Source organism: Anser brachyrhynchus, assembly GCF_964034855.1.
Source record: "Anser brachyrhynchus genome assembly, chromosome: 2".
Classification (NCBI taxonomy): Eukaryota; Metazoa; Chordata; class Aves; order Anseriformes; family Anatidae; genus Anser; species Anser brachyrhynchus.
Genome location: NC_137695.1, coordinates 21942391 through 21959513, shown reverse-complemented (window position 1 = coordinate 21959513; position 17123 = coordinate 21942391). Strand labels below are relative to the sequence as shown.

Here is a 17123-nt window from a genome sequence, read left to right as displayed (position 1 = left end):
CTGGCTACGCCGCTTTTGATGCAGCCCAGGGTACAGTTTGCTTTCTGGGCTGCAAGTGCACATTGCTGGCTCATGTTGGCTCACATCATTTGTCTTTGTATTATTTCTCCCTGTTTATTATGCACTGTTTTTCCTGTTTGACTGAGGAATACTCAGGAATACTCAGGAATTCAAACTAGAAAAACACTGGATCAGGTGTTGTCTGAAGTCTTTCAGTCTTGGCAGATTCCCCACTTGACTGTGCTCCCACCAGCACTCTGAGGCTTTTTCATATTTTTTTTTTCAAGTTTTTTTTGAGAATAAATTTGTGAATCACCATATAGGAATTGTTTATTACACAACTGAAAGCAATAGGTATATAATATTAAAGATCTCCTTTGTTTAATAATGTGGTTCTCAGTGTTCCCCAGTATAAGGTTCAAGGATCTCTCTTACCCTGCAAGATCTTCTATTACACTATTTTATATTACATTATTTTATCATTATTATATAATAATTATATAATAATAGTAATAATAATAACTATTGCTATTATTATATTATAATATTATATTATACCTTATATTACTCTTTTTGGCCCCAGGAAATTACTAAACTAGGCTCACGTTTCTGCTTCTGTATTCCAGGGAAGGTGAGGTCCAGTGTTACACTGGTGTGTTTTCTTTAAGCTATTCATGCTCAGAGGCCAAGAAGGCTGCAACCACCAGCTGATTAGCTGAGACCAGTTCCAGGTCAACAGAATAGGTTGTTGACATAAAGATTTTTTTTTAGTGATTCCAAGTGAAAGTGCTTTCCTTTTACCAGAGAGCAACGCATGTTGGTAAACTAGGATACAGGAAACAAAATACCAAGCTCTAGTATGTTCCTTACAAAGGAATACTACTCTGTTCAACTAAGAATTATTATTCCCCTAAATTACTTCTTTCAGATGGATGGATGGAACTCCTGTCAACTATGTTGCCTGGGCTCCAAATGAACCCAACTTTGCAAATAATGATGAAAACTGTGTGGTCATGTATACCCAAACAGGTGTGTGCTGTAACAACATTCAGTCTGCATGGTGTGGTATAGGCTTGGGAGAGCTGAATGTTTAAGTCAGGGTCTTAGAGATTTGCACCAGATCTCAGAGAGGTGAATTAAACATTTAAAGTAAAACTCCCCTTTGGCAGTGTTATCGCTTTCAAACATTGAAATATTTCTGTTCTCAGCCATAATATTTATATTCTCAATTTTGCTGGAAACCTGAATATTTCTAAAGAGAATGTACATAAAAATTACTCATTATTTCTGGGGGAGAGAAATATAAATATGGTAGTCAGTTCTACTTCCTATGATGGATTTATTTTAGGAAAAGATACTCTTTATCCCGGTCTCTGTTTTGTTTTGTTTTTCTTTAATTCTAATTTGTTTTCAGGTACATGGAATGATCTAAACTGTGGCAGTGTTGAATTATTCATCTGTGAAAGGCTTAACAGAACTGTTCGCCCAACTACTGCTCCCACCACACCACCACCAAAGGGTGGGTGTCCAGAAGACTGGCTTCTCTTTGATAACAAGGTGCAGTATGAAAAGTTAGTACACTGTATTTAAAACAAACAAACAAACAAACAAAAATACAAAGCAAACATCTTTGGTTCAGTTTTTAAGTTGTAGCAGGGTTTTTAGTTATCATAAAATATGTTCTGATCATGTACAAATATGTATAAATGACTCTAAAAATAAGATTTCTGATATTGAGATTATAGTCTTTATTGGGATCACAAGAGTTCTGAAAGAGGTCATGAGCCATACAAGAACAAAGCTCCATCTTCATCTAAATTTTTATTTTATTTTATTTATTTATTTTTGCTATAATATAATGTTACCAAAGATGGTTGAGTTGAGTGGTTTCCCTTGTGTGGGAGAAGCAACTGCAAAGCTGTTGTATGTTCTTATTTACTTTACTGTGTTTATCTGGCTGTCATTTATTGCCTGGACACTGTTTTGTTCCTTGCTTAACATGCACTGGCTCTTAAACCACTAAAGCACCTTCCTTTGAACATATTTGTTAGGTTCTTTGTGCAACTAAATAATTGTTAAAGTAGACCAGTTATAAGCTTCACCACGATTTATTACGTAAGATCACTCTTGGTCTTCTCAAAAGACAAAATTTCAGGAAAAAAGAGTATATACATTTAAAACCCAGAGATTTTTGTCACTAATACAAAGCTATAAACAACCAGTGTACACTGTTAAGAATACACCTAGCAGCACAGATAATCCTTGATTACATTGCCTTATCTGGCTCCCTCTCCTTCTGCCCCTTCCCTCCCTTCCCCCCTCTCTCTCTTCTCTCTCTTTTGGCTAAGCCAAAACAGGATTTAAATTTGATGGAACTCCTTTGTGTGAGATAAACTGGCTGCTGTCTCCTCTTTCCTTCCCTCTCTCAGTTCCAGGGAAAAGAGTCACAGACAGAGATTTTTCCCTTTTTTGGTGCTCACTCAACCTAAATGTTTCTCTCTTTCTTACGTCCTGGAAGGGGAGCTTCCGGGCGCTCCTCTCTGCATGTTTAGATAGCACTTGACTGTCTTTCATCCCCCTTTTCTCCCAAGATTCCTGATTAACTTTTCTATTGCATGATTTAATTAGCACATTTGAGTTGCTTGACACTTGATGTTTAGCTTCAATAATGTCTCATCCCTATTGCACATTGCTTTTTGAGATCTTAGGCATTCCTCTGAAATGCTGAAGAACCATCACTTTTGCTTGATTTCTACTGAAATTGTTAGACTGACATATTCCTTATTTTAAGGAGATGCTAAAATATGGAGCTTTAAAGCAAGCTACAGAGGACTGTTAAACCACCTAATCTCCCTTTTTTTATTTTTTATTTTTTGTGTGTGTGTGTGTGTGTAAAATATCTAACTTATCTCACTTGTTACAAACAGAAATGCTTTCACTGGAAACTCTGAAACACCATCCAACTACAGCTTTGGCACACTTATCTTTTTCAGTGTTTCAAAGTATTCGGCCTTGATGAAAATGATACACTGACGTGGCACGCTGCACGGAACAATTGTATTAATTTTGGAGGAAACCTGGCTACTATTTCAAAAAAGGAAACACAAGGTATAATGTACAAATCTTTTGATACTGAATGAGACTTCAAATGATCGTTGAGAAACAGGTTAAAACAAATACTAAATTTTCTGAAATATACGCCACATTAATATCAAGCCATGTTCAATGAACAAATTGCATGTTGGAAAAAAAGTTTGTGAAGATATTAGTGTCTGGATTAACTTTAAAAATCATAGCTTTGGGGACCTATAAGACCCACAAAGGAATTTAAGCTGTTCAAATATTAAGATTTTTTATTAGGGGCTTGTCATATAATAAAATGTCCCAGTACTGGAGTTCCCACATCCCCCTGTTCCTTCTGCTCTGCTAGACCTCAGCCTGCTTGTCTTGCTGTTCAGCATATATTACTTTATTTATTTTTTATTTTTTTTTTTTTTTACTGAGGCCTCAAACTTCAATACTGAATGTAAGGCAAGAAAAATAATGTGTATAATGAAAGGAAATGTCATGCCACAGGTCTGCTGAGGGCTGTGTAGAACACTTTTTAGCTCATTCCACCAGTGCTTGTGTTTTATCCTTTTTTTCTATAGCAGAGGAAGGACAGTCTTTGAAAGTCAGTCTAAGCAGGAGCTAAGGGAAACAGCATTTGGCCTTCTTTCATGCTGAGGTCTCAGTACATACATACTTAGTTCTTAAATAGTTTTATTTACATTGTGTCTGTTTCAAAACCAAGTCTTTGGGTCTGGTTAACAAAGAAATTACTAAAGAAGAAAATGGACTGCAGTCTGTAGACTCATTTTCTGTGTGACAAGGTGTACTGTACTGATGTTAATTTTTGTAATACCGTTAAAACAATTTTCCCTTCTTCTTCAGATGATCAATAACACAAAAGAGTGGGCACACAAATTCCTCTAAAAATGTTGAAAACTATTCTATGAATCAAACCTTGTCCATATTTTTATTTTTATCATAAAATTACCTCTTTATTTAAAAAGAGAGAGTGAAAAAATCATTCTTTTTCCAGGCACTGTTCTATTTAGGGAAAGTTAAATTCAGTTTCCCTCTTTGTGCAATTCATCTTTTTCCTTCAGCTTTCCTCATGTCCCTCTTAAAAAATGCTGCAACTGATGCCTGGGTTGGACTGAATGATATAAATCAGGAGCACGTATATTTATGGACAGACGGAAGCCCAGTTTACTACACAAATTGGGCAAAAGGTTCCCGAAGTTATTATAGTAAGGTAAACATTAATTTATGATTATCACTTATTCATGATAGCTTTGGTAGATGAATAAAATGTATGTACAGACAATAATATTTTTTGTAAAGTTTCCTTTATAAAGTTTTTTAATGATCTTGTTGCTTCTGAAAGAAAAGTAGTCATGTGAAAGGTCTTCTTTCAGATATTTTCTTCAACTTCTTTGTTTTGTCACGATTTTGTATAAATCCAAACAGATATTTGGAATTATTGCGCAAAACTCAGACAAACGAGCAGTTTTCCTTACTTTACCATGACTGATCAGGAGATTCAAATAAACCACAGTATAGCAATACCTGCATAATTTAGTGATACAGCGAATGTCATTTAGACCTGAGGAAAATATGAACTGTACAGTTTGCATTTCATGGTGCTGAGCTTAGTAAGATAAATGCATTGAATGCAACCCACAAAAGGAGAATATGGGTCTTCCTTTCTTATTTTCTTCTCCCTCTATACCTTCTATTAAATTTTCTCAGTTTTACAGAAACTTCTGTGTGCTTTGAAACTTTCAGCACCGCTATACCTTTTTTGTTTAATTGCAAGAGAAAACTGAGTGTTCTTCAATAATTTTAAAATGGCTAATGAAGAATACTGATTGATAGCACCACTTTTGTGCTCCTTTGCTAGCTTTACCAAGTTTTTTTCTTTTTCATGACAGAATTGTTTTGAGCCTTGCTGAAACAGGAAACAGCTCAGCGAGGTCCAACCTTTGCTGCCACCCAGGCTAGAGCTGGGTTTTAGGCTTTTCAGGACTTCCCCATCTCACACACACATGTGCTTTCTGTAGAAGGCTGTGCCCATTTCCCTTCACAAATGGTTCCCCATGCACTTTCCTTCAATTGCTGCTGGGCTACTGTCTCTGAGGGGGTCAGAGACAGCATGAGGTTATGCTGAGATGAGGGAGGGAGAGCTGCTGCTTCCTGCTGCAGAATGCTGGAGGAGGCAAAGGAGGAAGCAGAAGAACCAAACCTGGGGTTCAAAGGGTTGGGGAATTGTCCCCCACAAAAAAAATTGTTCCTGCTTGATACCTCTGTGCTACTGAGCTGTGGTGATGTCTTTGGTTTCTAGTGCCAGACTGGTGCAGAATGAGGGTTTTAGCTCTCTAGGCAAGCTTTAGTGCTGATAAGAGTTTCTGCATAACCTCCAGGAAAATAAAAACAGAGCTTAAATGTCCTGTGTGCCACATCTAGCATATGTGTATCTACCTGCATGCACACACACATGCCTGCAAGCACAGAGATTATGTACTTACAGATAGTCCCAGATGCTTCTTCCTGCCTCTGAGCTGTGATTTGCAATCCCTCCATCATCCAAGTACAAACTGTTCTACAGCCAAGTTGTAAATGGCTATTGTCATATTACTGCTTCTGACTATTTCTAATATGAGTTCATACAGACTACCTTAATTTTACTCAGCTGTGTATGACAGGTGAGTCTATATAACCAGTAGGAAAAGGAATGTTTCCTATTTTTCCACATCTTTTTCTTACTAATCTCATCTCACATGTAGGATGACTGTGTCTATATGATGAAGAACCCTATTGAACAGGCAGGGAAATGGAAAGATGAAGAATGTAAAGCAAGCAAAAGCTACATATGCCAGAAAAACACTGGTGAGTTTTCTTTCAGTACTTTCTAGTACAGATAATTTATTGTGGTTAAGTTAAACTGGTGGTAAAATTAACTTCCCATACTCAGTGCTAGTTTAATTGAAATTAATTTGACAGTGTCACTTGCACTAGAAACCATTTCAACAAAATGAGCACACATTTTATTTTCTGGAGAAAAACTCTTGATCCTCTTGATCTTTCCTATTTTAAGCACCAGACCAATACATTAAAAATAATAATAATAAAAAAAACCTCTATGGAATATCATGTATTTTACTATTTTTGGCAGTCAGGAGGGAGAGAAAGAGAGAGAACAGTGAAGTACTTTGCCTTTATATGGGCAAATTCTTTAAAACTGAATTCTACTGTTATATTTAAAAGCACTGCAACAAGTTTGTTTTGAAAATCTGCCCTGCTTGATTCCCTTTTACAGTCTTGGGCAATTTCATCATCAGCAGTTATATCCCTTTGTTTGCTCACAGCATGCCAGTTTTACCCTCTGCTGCTTTCCTTACTCTTTTTCTTATCAGAAATACACCAAATACTAGTATATCACAGAAAAAGTGGGAGGATTGTTCCCTTTAATGCCTTACACAGTCACTTTGGGAGGGTCTAGAGTTTATTGGGCATGTTCCTGGAAGCGATACAGATATTTATGTCAAAAAGTAATTCTAAAAAGAATTAGAAAAGTTTGTTACAGAATGTGAAAACATGGCTTCATCACTGCAGTGTTAGTTGGGAAGCATCTTAATTTGTTATTGCAGCCTCCTTCAATTACTTGACTACCATGATAAAATAGATCCTCTTTCAACATGATAATACGTCTAGCCAAGATATAGCTATGGACTTTCATTTTTGTTTGTTTGTTTGTTGCAGACCCTAAACTGCAAAATTCCCAACCCACGGTCCCAATGTTCGGCTTTAACAATTACGGTGATGACCGCTATGCAGTCATCAACTACAAAATGAGCTGGGAAGAGGCACAGAAGAACTGCAGAGACCAATATGCAGAACTTGCCAGCATTCTGGATCCTTATGCTGAATCCTACCTGTGGTTACAAATATTAAAGCACGGGGAGCCTGTATGGATTGGTCTTAACAGCAACACAGTAAGTCCATCAAATGCTTGTGACAATCAAACCTCTACTCTAGATCAACATAGATCAGCCACGTTTCTTGCTCAGAGGTTGGCAGGATCCACTTGTGCAGGCTCCAGTGTGAATGCTCTCAATCAGATCTATGACTGCTTGGCAGGAATCAAGGTCTTGCTAAGGTGCTTTGCTCCACTTCAGAGGTTTTAAACGTCTAAGCATTTGGCCAAATTGTAAGTCAGAACTTCCACAGCCCGCATTTCAGAGCCCACCAAGGATACAGCTGCAGTAGCTAGTGGCTTCAGTGGCTTCAGTGGCTTTGAATTTTTGCTTCCTATGCCGTGGCCGGGCCACACACTCACGTGTGGCAGCACAGCTATTTCTGAGGACATTCTGTGGAGAACACCATAGAAACAGCTTGGCTTAAAAGTAGTTGTTTCTTTTTGAGGTTGTTTTAAGCTTTATTATTTCAATTTACAGCCTAGCACTACAAGAACATGAACTGTTGTCCAATCAACAGGAGAGACGTCAAGCTGCAGCACAGAGGAAGGAGCAGGCCTCTGGCAGGGGGGATACGTTAGGTTGGTTTTCAGAGCTGTTGCCAGTGCCTGAGGGAAAGCTGCCAACAGCCAAGAGCATGAAGGCCTGAAAGGGGAAGTGCTTGCTAAAGGCATATAAAAAGACATGAAAAAAGATGATGCAGCTGGATATTTGTGGAAACAGAGTTTTGAGGAAATAAAGAGCAGAGAAGTAGAGCTAGCCGGAGGTTGGTGGGACATGGGGCAGAAGGAGGGCACAGTTCCTGATGTGGGAGGAACCATAGCTGAACTTCATTGAGAACAGGCACTGGGAAACCAGGATTAGATAGGAAGCTGGGATGACACTTGGCCAGGGAGTTCAAAGGAAAAAGGACAGGAAAGCAACTGTTACAAAGAACAGAATAGGAGCCTGCCTCTAAAAGGTGGCAGGAAGAAGGGGTCAGACTTCACAGGACAGGGTGAGTGGAGCCATGGATGTGACTGCTGTTAGTCATGTTTTGGAAATAATCGTGAAATCCATTGAAAAAAGTAGATGTTGTAGAGAGAAAAATAGTTAATAGCTGGTCCTTACAAGAGCTAAAAACCTATTGCAAGCCCTGTTAGCATGGGTGGCAGAGGTCTGTGGTATGTCACATGAAAAACAAAGTCAGTATTCTTGTTCGATTGGAACTTCTGCTTTCTCTCTCTGTCTCTCTTTTTTTTTTTTCTTTTTTTTTTTTTTTTTTTCTAATATATATATAGAGGAGCTTGTGTTAGAGGAAAGCTAGGAGTAGTTTCTCTGCAATCTTTACTTGATCTCTGTGTATATGTGGAGTCCATTGATAATTTTTTCTGTTACATATTCATATTTGTTACCACAAGGCTCTTTGTCCCTTTACTGCACAAGACTGATGGTGTGAATTGAACAATGCAGGCTGAATAGCGAACAAATGTCAGTAAGATCACTGTCCTATCTGCTGTAGAGAGTGGAAGCTTGGACCAGACTTTTATATAATCATGACAGAGGAATAATAAATTCTGTGCAGGAAACTGTGATTCTGACCTGTCCTATCTTTTACATTCCTGCAAGTAATCTTAATATTCTTTTAACCTAACTCATGTATGTGACATAATCTTTATTGTCATTTGCTTTTAGACTCGTGGCCGTTACATGTGGTCAGATAGAAGGAGGAGCAGGTATCATAACTGGGCCAGTGGAGAGCCAAATAAAAACACAGCCTGTGCCTATCTAGATCTGGACGGTTTTTGGAAGACAACATCTTGCAATGAAACATTTTTATCTCTCTGTAAACAATCTGATGGTAGGTTATCAGTAGGAGAAATGTGATTAGGGAGGCTGGAATTTAAATTCTTCTCTTTATTTGAATTTAGGTTTTGCACATACACAATGATCGTGACAGAAGTTTTATGCTTTGTGATGAACTATTGCTTTTGTTAAGGAAGAACACCTAGATCCAGGCTGTCTTGAACGATTTCCAAAGACTTTAACATTTCATTTCCCAGGCCAGTCAATATGTGCACATCATAAAGTCAACTGCAACATTTCATGCCACAATAAGCGGATATTTTCTGCATCCTTGTTTGTCAGGGGTTGCAGAATTGGTCAACCTTAACCCAACTGTAAATACATTAATAATATACGTTACATTTCATATTATCTTCTGTAATATTGGGAGATAAGAAACTTCACTTTGTGGAAACAATAAGTGCAGATGGAAAGAGGACCAGGAGGTAGACAAATATGGAAGCATTCAAACTGATGAATTTATATTCATGAAAAGTATAAGATCCTGGGAAATTTTGCTTGAAGTACTTTTACTGAAGTACCACAGGGGCTCAAATATTATACCTAATTATCAAACATGTTTTAAATTATGTATGGAATTTATGATCTCTGTACCAGACTTCACTGCAATTTTTTTGCTCATTTAAGCTCTACTTTGGCTTTAATCAGGTCACTTAATAAGTTGCTGTTTCTACTTCTACATAGTTTTAAATGTATGTACAAAGGCAGATACAGACAGCTTCTCTGACCTTGCTACAAAGCAGCTGGACACAAGCCACTGGCAGTCCATAAACCAGACCAACACAGTCCAACTATGCCCAATACCATGTATGCTTCTGTTGCTGTGGAGTATTGCTCATTCTGCCTTCTCTTTTCATTGTTCCTCACTCTTGCATTTCTCAGAAGGGTGCTGCTTGGTAACTGTATTCACAGGAGAACAAAAAATACTTAAAAAACACAGGAAATCTGAATGCTGCAAAGCACACCTTAGCAGTGAATGAGTGGCACGTTGGGAACCCATCACCATGTGGTGGTGGTGTTGAGGTATTTTTGGCATACTGACCAATTGTTTTTTATAAGTTTTGAAGTTTTAAATTGCCTGGCTGAAGACAATTGCAGTCAGATTCCAGTAAGCCTTCTTGAGCAGATTGGAGAACAGCCCCATCCAGAATACATTACTAGTTTACCATGATTAGTCCTGTTTTTTTTTTTTGTTTTGTTTTTTGTTTTTTTTTTTCATTAGTTGAGCCTATGGGATATTCTTTTTACTGGAATCACTGTCAAAATGATAGGGCTGATGTGTGGTGCAGCAGTACGTTACTCTTATCTTTTAAAGCCCTACAAAAATCTGTCTCTCCTTAACAGAGTTAATCCCTAGTGAACCACCACAGCTTCCTGGAAAGTGTCCTGAACCGAAGCGTGGTAGATCTTGGATTCCCTTCCGTGGCCATTGCTACTATGTTCACACCACTTCCGAAGAAAGCTGGCCTGATGCTTCCATGATGTGTATTCAGATGGGTAAGTGCCTTTTTTTATTAGTAGATTTTAAAGGTTGTTTGTGCCCAGAATAATGTGACAGGTTGCAGTCTAAATTTCATTTTTGGCTTATTTTTCCATCTTTCCACTAGTTCTAGTAAAAATTCAAGAATCTCAGAGACCAATGTGGGTAGGTTTTAATCCTTTTTCGATTGACCATTAGCAGGGTAGGTGGCTTGAAAGTGTCCGCTTGCCTTTTTCACTCCTCTGTTACACCTTATGCCTCCCTGTTCAATCCGTCATCACTTTGATTTTCCTGTTTGTTTTATCTGACCCTTTTGATGTCTGTTCTGCATTTTGTCTTTTTTTCCTCATCTGAAGTTCCTACCTTGTTTGTAGAGGGTCTGTATTCTTGCTCTCAATTTGTTGCAGTCCCTATCAGGTTGAAGACAGGTCATAAAAAGTAGAAATATGTAAACATGTCCTGAACCTCGGGAAGGACTTCTATTTTTATTTTTTATTTTTTATTTTTTTAAAATCCAGAACCAAGAGATAATGTGTAGATTTATGTGTGTGTATATCAATTATAAGCTAAAGCTAATTTACTCTCAAGCTTCTCTACTATATGAAAAATCTTATCATGTATCATATCATGATTGTTTACCGAGGTAAATAATTTATAGTGGAAAATATTGCTGAAATTATATGTAATATTTAATTTATATTTTAGGTGCTTCTCTGGTTTCCATAGAAGATCCAGCTGAACTGAACTTCCTTTTACTTTACTTGTCTCCACTTGCAAGTGACTTCAGAAGGTTTTGGATAGGATTATTCAAAAATATTGATGGTAATTATTTCAAAATGCATAGTGAGATGAAAATAAATACTAAATAAACAGAGAGAATGCTAAATAACACTAACATTAAATACTAATATGTTAAATATTAAATGATTAAACCAAGAAATCAACTGTTAAGTGTTTAATAGATTTTCAGCTAAAATACTTACAATATATGCCAGCTAAAGGCCAATATTTTTTGTATCTTTATGGTAGTTGGAGTATAGTTCAGTCTGTAAAAGATTCTAGCTTAGCACTGCTTACTAACTAAACTGCTTACTAACTGCTTACTTACTAAAATTGCTTGACAGTTAGCCAGAGTTAGTCTTAAAAAAAAAAAAAGACTAAAAATTGAGAGCTGAGGCAGCCTTTAACTGAAATTTATTTCTAAACAAAACAGAGAATAGCAGCTCACAAACAAGCTGCCTAGCAATATTTCTTAATCTAATTTTTAAAATATTTTTCTTCCTAAATTTTTGGTGGAACTTTTTGCTTTCATCCAAAAATATTTCAGCTATTTATTTGGAAATACATTTCAAAATTTCTCATTTATAAAGTTGGTAAAAACAAATTTAATAATGTTTTCTGTTTAATTATAATTCTGAAGCCTGCTTTTCATGGTGGCTTTGAAAGTAGAGCTCCAGAGCAAGAGGGCTGCTGAGGCCTCAGTCTGTCCAAGTCTCTGTCTCTCCCCATCAGCAATGGCAGGCACCTTGTAGCACGGTTGGCCAGGCTGATCTATTCTCACTGAAAACTAACAGTAAAAAATAAGTGATTTTATTTCCTGACCTGGCCCACTACCTTGCCACATTGCTACATGCCAGTGAAAGCAGAGGCAAAGGAAAGTGCAGCTGCTGTTTGGGGGACGGAGGTGGTGGCACTCAGGTGGCAGTGAGCTGATAGGATATCCTGCCATGAAAGCACAACCTGAGGGAGCAGAGATGACACTTATTTCTACTTGATGGCCCTCAGCAGGAGATGAGCAAAAAGTTATTATTAAACAGATCTGGTTCAGACTGCAAAGGCGATTATTCAGTGATCTTGGATCCACAAGTAAAGAAAATTTTCTGAGTGATCTGGATACTTAAACTGCAGAGCATGGCTCATGGGGGCACTCTGCTTTTCTGAAAAAAACAAAAAGCAGGTGGGTTCTGGGCACAGACTTCAGCTGAAAGTCCTCAGGAAGCCTGGGCATTTCTCGCTTTCTTTGTTAACAGCCATGGCCCTGGAGGGTAATGGAGTTAATTTTGTGTACAGCATATGAGCATTACATTTCGTGCATTCCCATCTGAACATTTCTGGCTGTTAAAAGAGTGAAAACTGAATCCTCTGTGATGATAAATTAATCAATAATAAATTCCATATGCAAAATCATTGGGCCTGGTAGACTAGAAATGATTCCCTACTTCATTCGCTTAAAATTTAATACTCTTAATTTTAGGGGAATGGTTATGGGCAGACAGAAGTGTGGTAGAATACGTCAACTGGGAGAAAGGGGAGCCTACAGTAATTTTTGATGAACACTGTGTTGACATGGATGTCTCAAGTGGAGCCTGGAGGAACTATTACTGCTCTGTTGACCAGAATTTTATTTGCAAAATCCCCAAAAGTAAGTTCTGAGTTCTGTTTACTGCGTTATTTTAGAAGTAGCAGTTAACATATACCTGGTCAAACTAATCATACACTGGGTACTTTTTATGTGTTGATGTTGATGCATGTGCATCTGTATCAAAGCCAAGAGTAACTTTTGTTAAGGACAGAAAAATAATGTTGGGGATTTTTTTGTTTTGGATCTCCACATGTTGTCAATGGAGTAATTCTCAAGCTTTGTAGGACCCAGACAGACAGACCTACATGGAATTGACTGAATCACAAGCAAGGGAGGGAGGAAAACAAAAATACAGCTTAAATGCTTTCATGTCTAAAAATGCTTTTCAAGTATAAAACATTGAATTTCTCTGTGTGAAGGATGGGTACCATGGAGGTGTGAAAACTTTGAACATTTGTCTCCCCTACCAGTAAAATTGCTCAAAGCAATTAACAGTGAGACAACAGTTTGGGGTTTTTATAACAAACACTTTAAACAAGAATACTTGATTAAATCATTGTGAATTCTCAGGGGAAATGCTTTCATATATTTTTCATTTGTATTATGTAGAATCTAATAGGAACACAAAATAACAATTATGTATACACTGTGTATTTAGTCTTTGAATGGTTATTTGCAAATTATGTATAATATATCCATATTTTAATTTTAAAGTTATTGAAGTTGAACCAACCCATGATTCATCCATCAATAAAGGTAGGTTGGTTTCTTATAAGCATGTTAAAAAGAAATTTCAGTACATTTATATGCATTCGTTATTTACAAGTAAAATTACCTCTAGATGAATTCCATTTAAATACCCATCTAACTATCACTGATGATTTTATTTTAAACTTGTTGAAAAGAAGAACTTTTCTTTCGAATTGGGTGGCTTATTGATATTTTTGCTATTTTCTGAATAAAGTGGGGTACAATATAATGCTACTTTTAAAAGGAATGTAGGACAGATTGAGCACAATTTTGCTCTGCCCATTGAGACTGGGTGTTGATTTTAAGTGTGGTTATGATTGTTCCATACTTTTATAGTTCACCCAGCTGGTTTACTTAGGAAAATGTTGTACACAATAGCAGTCTCTGTTCATTTGTAGTAACTGTTCTGTTTTGTTTTTCATAGCATCAAAAAGAGAAGCTGCTGCTTCATCCTCACATAGTTTAAGTGTGATGATTGTTATACTGATCTTCCTACTGCTAGCAGGAACTGGCCTTACAGTCTATTTTTTCTATAAGAAAAGACATGAACAGAAAACAATTACAGCCAGTTTTGACAATACTATATACTGTGGTGATACTGACCCTGGAACTCATGAATCAAGGTGTCTTGTGACCAATATTGAAGAAAATGAACAGGCAACAGTTTAATAATCAGGACAAACTTGGAAATGAATTACTGGTTCATACTAAGGACTGATTTGGAAATGAATTAAAGCACTGGAATATCGGAATTCTTAAAGTGATTTTCTTCTATGGAAACTCTAGTTCATTTTGCACAGGTTGCTTCTTGCCTTATGTACTAGCAGGAATAAGCAATCTTGCAACACTCAGGATTTACTCACGGACAGTATTACCTGGCAGGACTGTAGGACATGCTTATGACCCTGGAGCTACACTGTGTAAAGGAACACTCGGGCTGTTCCAGTCTCTGTACAGGTCCTGCATCACCTTTGGGCATGAAGAGAACCATACTCATCACAGGCAATTGTGAGAATAAATGTCTTAACATTCTCCAAAAAGTGCATCCAGATCTGTAGGAATCCTGAAAATGCCACTACTGATCTCCACTGACAGATCACAGACTGGCAGAATTGCATGGGTCGGATGGGACCTCCCAGCTCACTTCGTGCACATCCCTGCTTGAAGCAGGACCAGCTCCCTGCCCCAGATAGGCAGTCAGCTCCCATGCTTATCCACACTCTTGGTGAAGATTGCTTTCCTTATACCACATTTGAATTTCCCTTGCCTTCCCACTTTTGCACAGCAAAACACTGCACACCTCTGAGAAAATTTTGGCTGCATCTTTTCTCTAACCCCCTTATAACTCGTTGAATACAAGACTCAGGTCTCCCCTTAACTTATTCTCTCTGCTCTTTCAGATTCTTATTGTTACCACATACCCATATATCAAGTCCCCTACTCCTTTCAGTGGCCCATGGCTAGACCCTTCATTTTTCCACCATCCAGTTCCAGCACTTACTGCTTCATGGAGTTATACCCCCACAGGTGCAGGGTAGACTTGAAATAATTGACAATATATTACCCTTTAGACCTGCTGGGCGAAGCAGTTTTTCACCCACCTTGCGGTCGACCCACTATATTAAGAGAGAGGATTTTGGTAGTCCTGCTAAGATCAAGGTAAATGACATCCACTACTTACTCCCTTCTCTGGGGACTGCAAGACAATCATTTTGTCATAGGAAGTAATTGGTTTGGCCAGGCATAATTTGCCCTTTTTAAGTGAGTTCTGCCTGTTTCCATTCCCCCTTTTTTGTCTGTTTTATTCCTGGAAATGGCTTCCAAGAGAATTGTTCCATAATTTTCCCAAGGACTGAGGAGAGGCTGACTGCACTGTAGCTCCCAAATCCTTCATCATTCCTGTTTTGAAGGTGTGACATCTGACTTTTCCAGTCACTGGTGCCTCCTGCAGTCACCGTGACTTGTCAGAGGTGACAGAGTGCAGATTCCCAGTGACCACAGCCAACTCCCTCAGTATCCTCAGATACATTCCCTCAGGTCCCATGGACGTCTATAGGTACAGCTAACCTTATCTCTGACTCAATCCTTCTGCACCATGGGTTGTACTGTTCTTCCCTAACATCTGCTGCTAACTACGGAGACCTGGGAAGTGTGAGAAATGGTTGATAGCATTGAATACCTCAGCCCTATGTCTTGTAGGTCTCCTGACCTCTTCAGCTGTGGGCCCGCATCTTCCTTTTGCAGCTGAGGTACCCACAGAAATCCTTTGTTACCCTTCGTATTCCTGGCTAGTCTGAACCCCAGCTGAACTTTGGCTTTCCACATTCTGTCCCAGTGTGCCCAGGACATGTCCCTCTTTGCATGCTGGGTAGCTTGTTGTCTTTTTCACTTTCCATACACTTTGAGCTTTTTGAGTTTCAAATCAATCAGAAATTCCCCATGGGGCCAGGCCCTGCCTACTTTGTGTCTTGCATACTGGGAGAAACCATTCTTGAGCTTTAAGGAGGTTGTCCTTGAAGATGGAAAAGCTATCCTCGGCTCCTTGCCCTTTCAATAACTTCATTCAGACTTGACTTTTCTTTGGTCGGTGTTGCATAAATTCAGGTCAGAAAGCTCCAAAATGCAGATAGCATGCATTCTCATACTGGGATATTTAATTCTACAACACGTACTTGTAATATAGGAGTGATACGATACTTCAGAGTATCTCATCACAAAAGTATTATTAAATCTTATTCTGTTGGACTTTTGTAAAATTTCAGTCTTATCTGTATAAACACATTTTCCTCTTTATATGACTTATATAAGCATTGAAAGATCAGCTATCATAAGAAGTATGAGTGTATTGTGGATAGAAATATGTTCTTTAAATAACAGAATAGGCATTTCAAGGGAAAGGGGGAGAATGGGCACGATACTTAATACACCGCTGACAAAATTGTGTAAAATTTATTCTTGAAATCTCCAGTACCCGTGAAGATTTTGTACCTTTTTAGACCTTTTTTTTTTTCAAAGTCTAATGAAGCTTGTTATTAGAAAGACTTTTGTAATTTCTAACCGAATTTTTCTGGTCAATGTCTGTTTCAGTCCTGTAAATTTCATTCCAGACTTCCATCAGGACTGAGCTGATAGCACTGCATTTTATACGAGTGTATTCTCTGTGTTCAGAAAGCTTGAAAATAAACACTTGGTTCCTATATGTAAAAATATTTTAAACATTTTCACTGTATTTTATGCCAAACGTAAACAGTCAAATGACTCAAAGATCATAGTCTCAAGAATATCTTTATTTAATTTGACATTTTAAAATATTTTAATCTTTTGACAATTTTTAATCATGTTTAAATTAAAATATTTTACTTGTATATGAAATACATGTAAATAAGTTTTTGTTCTACTTTGATTCACTAAATAGTCATTAAAAAGTTGGTTATAAGTAAAAGTTTGTGTCTTCTTAAATAGAACAGTTTATCATAAAAGTAAAATAACAGAAAAGAAGGATGGGATTCTTAAGGTATTGTATTCAAAATAAGCATCTATTTTTCTTAGTCTACCGTGTCCTTAAATTCTAGTAGTGATTTGTCTTTGTCATCCCATGAAACAACGTCTCACTCTTTCTTTATTCCTGACATTTGAAAGTTTACCTCAATAAAAGATAGTGTAG

The 17123-nt window shown here is 37.6% G+C and overlaps 1 protein-coding gene across 1 annotated transcript in view; it reads left to right on the top strand.

The window, feature by feature from the left end:
- Nucleotides 1-16901, top strand: part of LOC308190573 (macrophage mannose receptor 1-like) — a 33237-nt gene extending 16336 nt beyond the window's left edge. Inside the window, exons 19-30 of the mRNA XM_080582141.1 lie at nt 929-1029; nt 1415-1557; nt 2994-3108; nt 4152-4300; nt 5832-5934; nt 6808-7040; nt 8697-8862; nt 10212-10364; nt 11053-11169; nt 12602-12769; nt 13424-13465; nt 13884-16901. Coding sequence (XP_080438267.1) covers nt 929-1029; nt 1415-1557; nt 2994-3108; nt 4152-4300; nt 5832-5934; nt 6808-7040; nt 8697-8862; nt 10212-10364; nt 11053-11169; nt 12602-12769; nt 13424-13465; nt 13884-14128 — 1735 coding nt within the window. The 3' untranslated portion in view covers nt 14129-16901. The remainder of the gene's footprint in view (nt 1-928; nt 1030-1414; nt 1558-2993; nt 3109-4151; nt 4301-5831; nt 5935-6807; nt 7041-8696; nt 8863-10211; nt 10365-11052; nt 11170-12601; nt 12770-13423; nt 13466-13883) is intronic.
- Nucleotides 16902-17123: the final 222 nt, after the last annotated feature.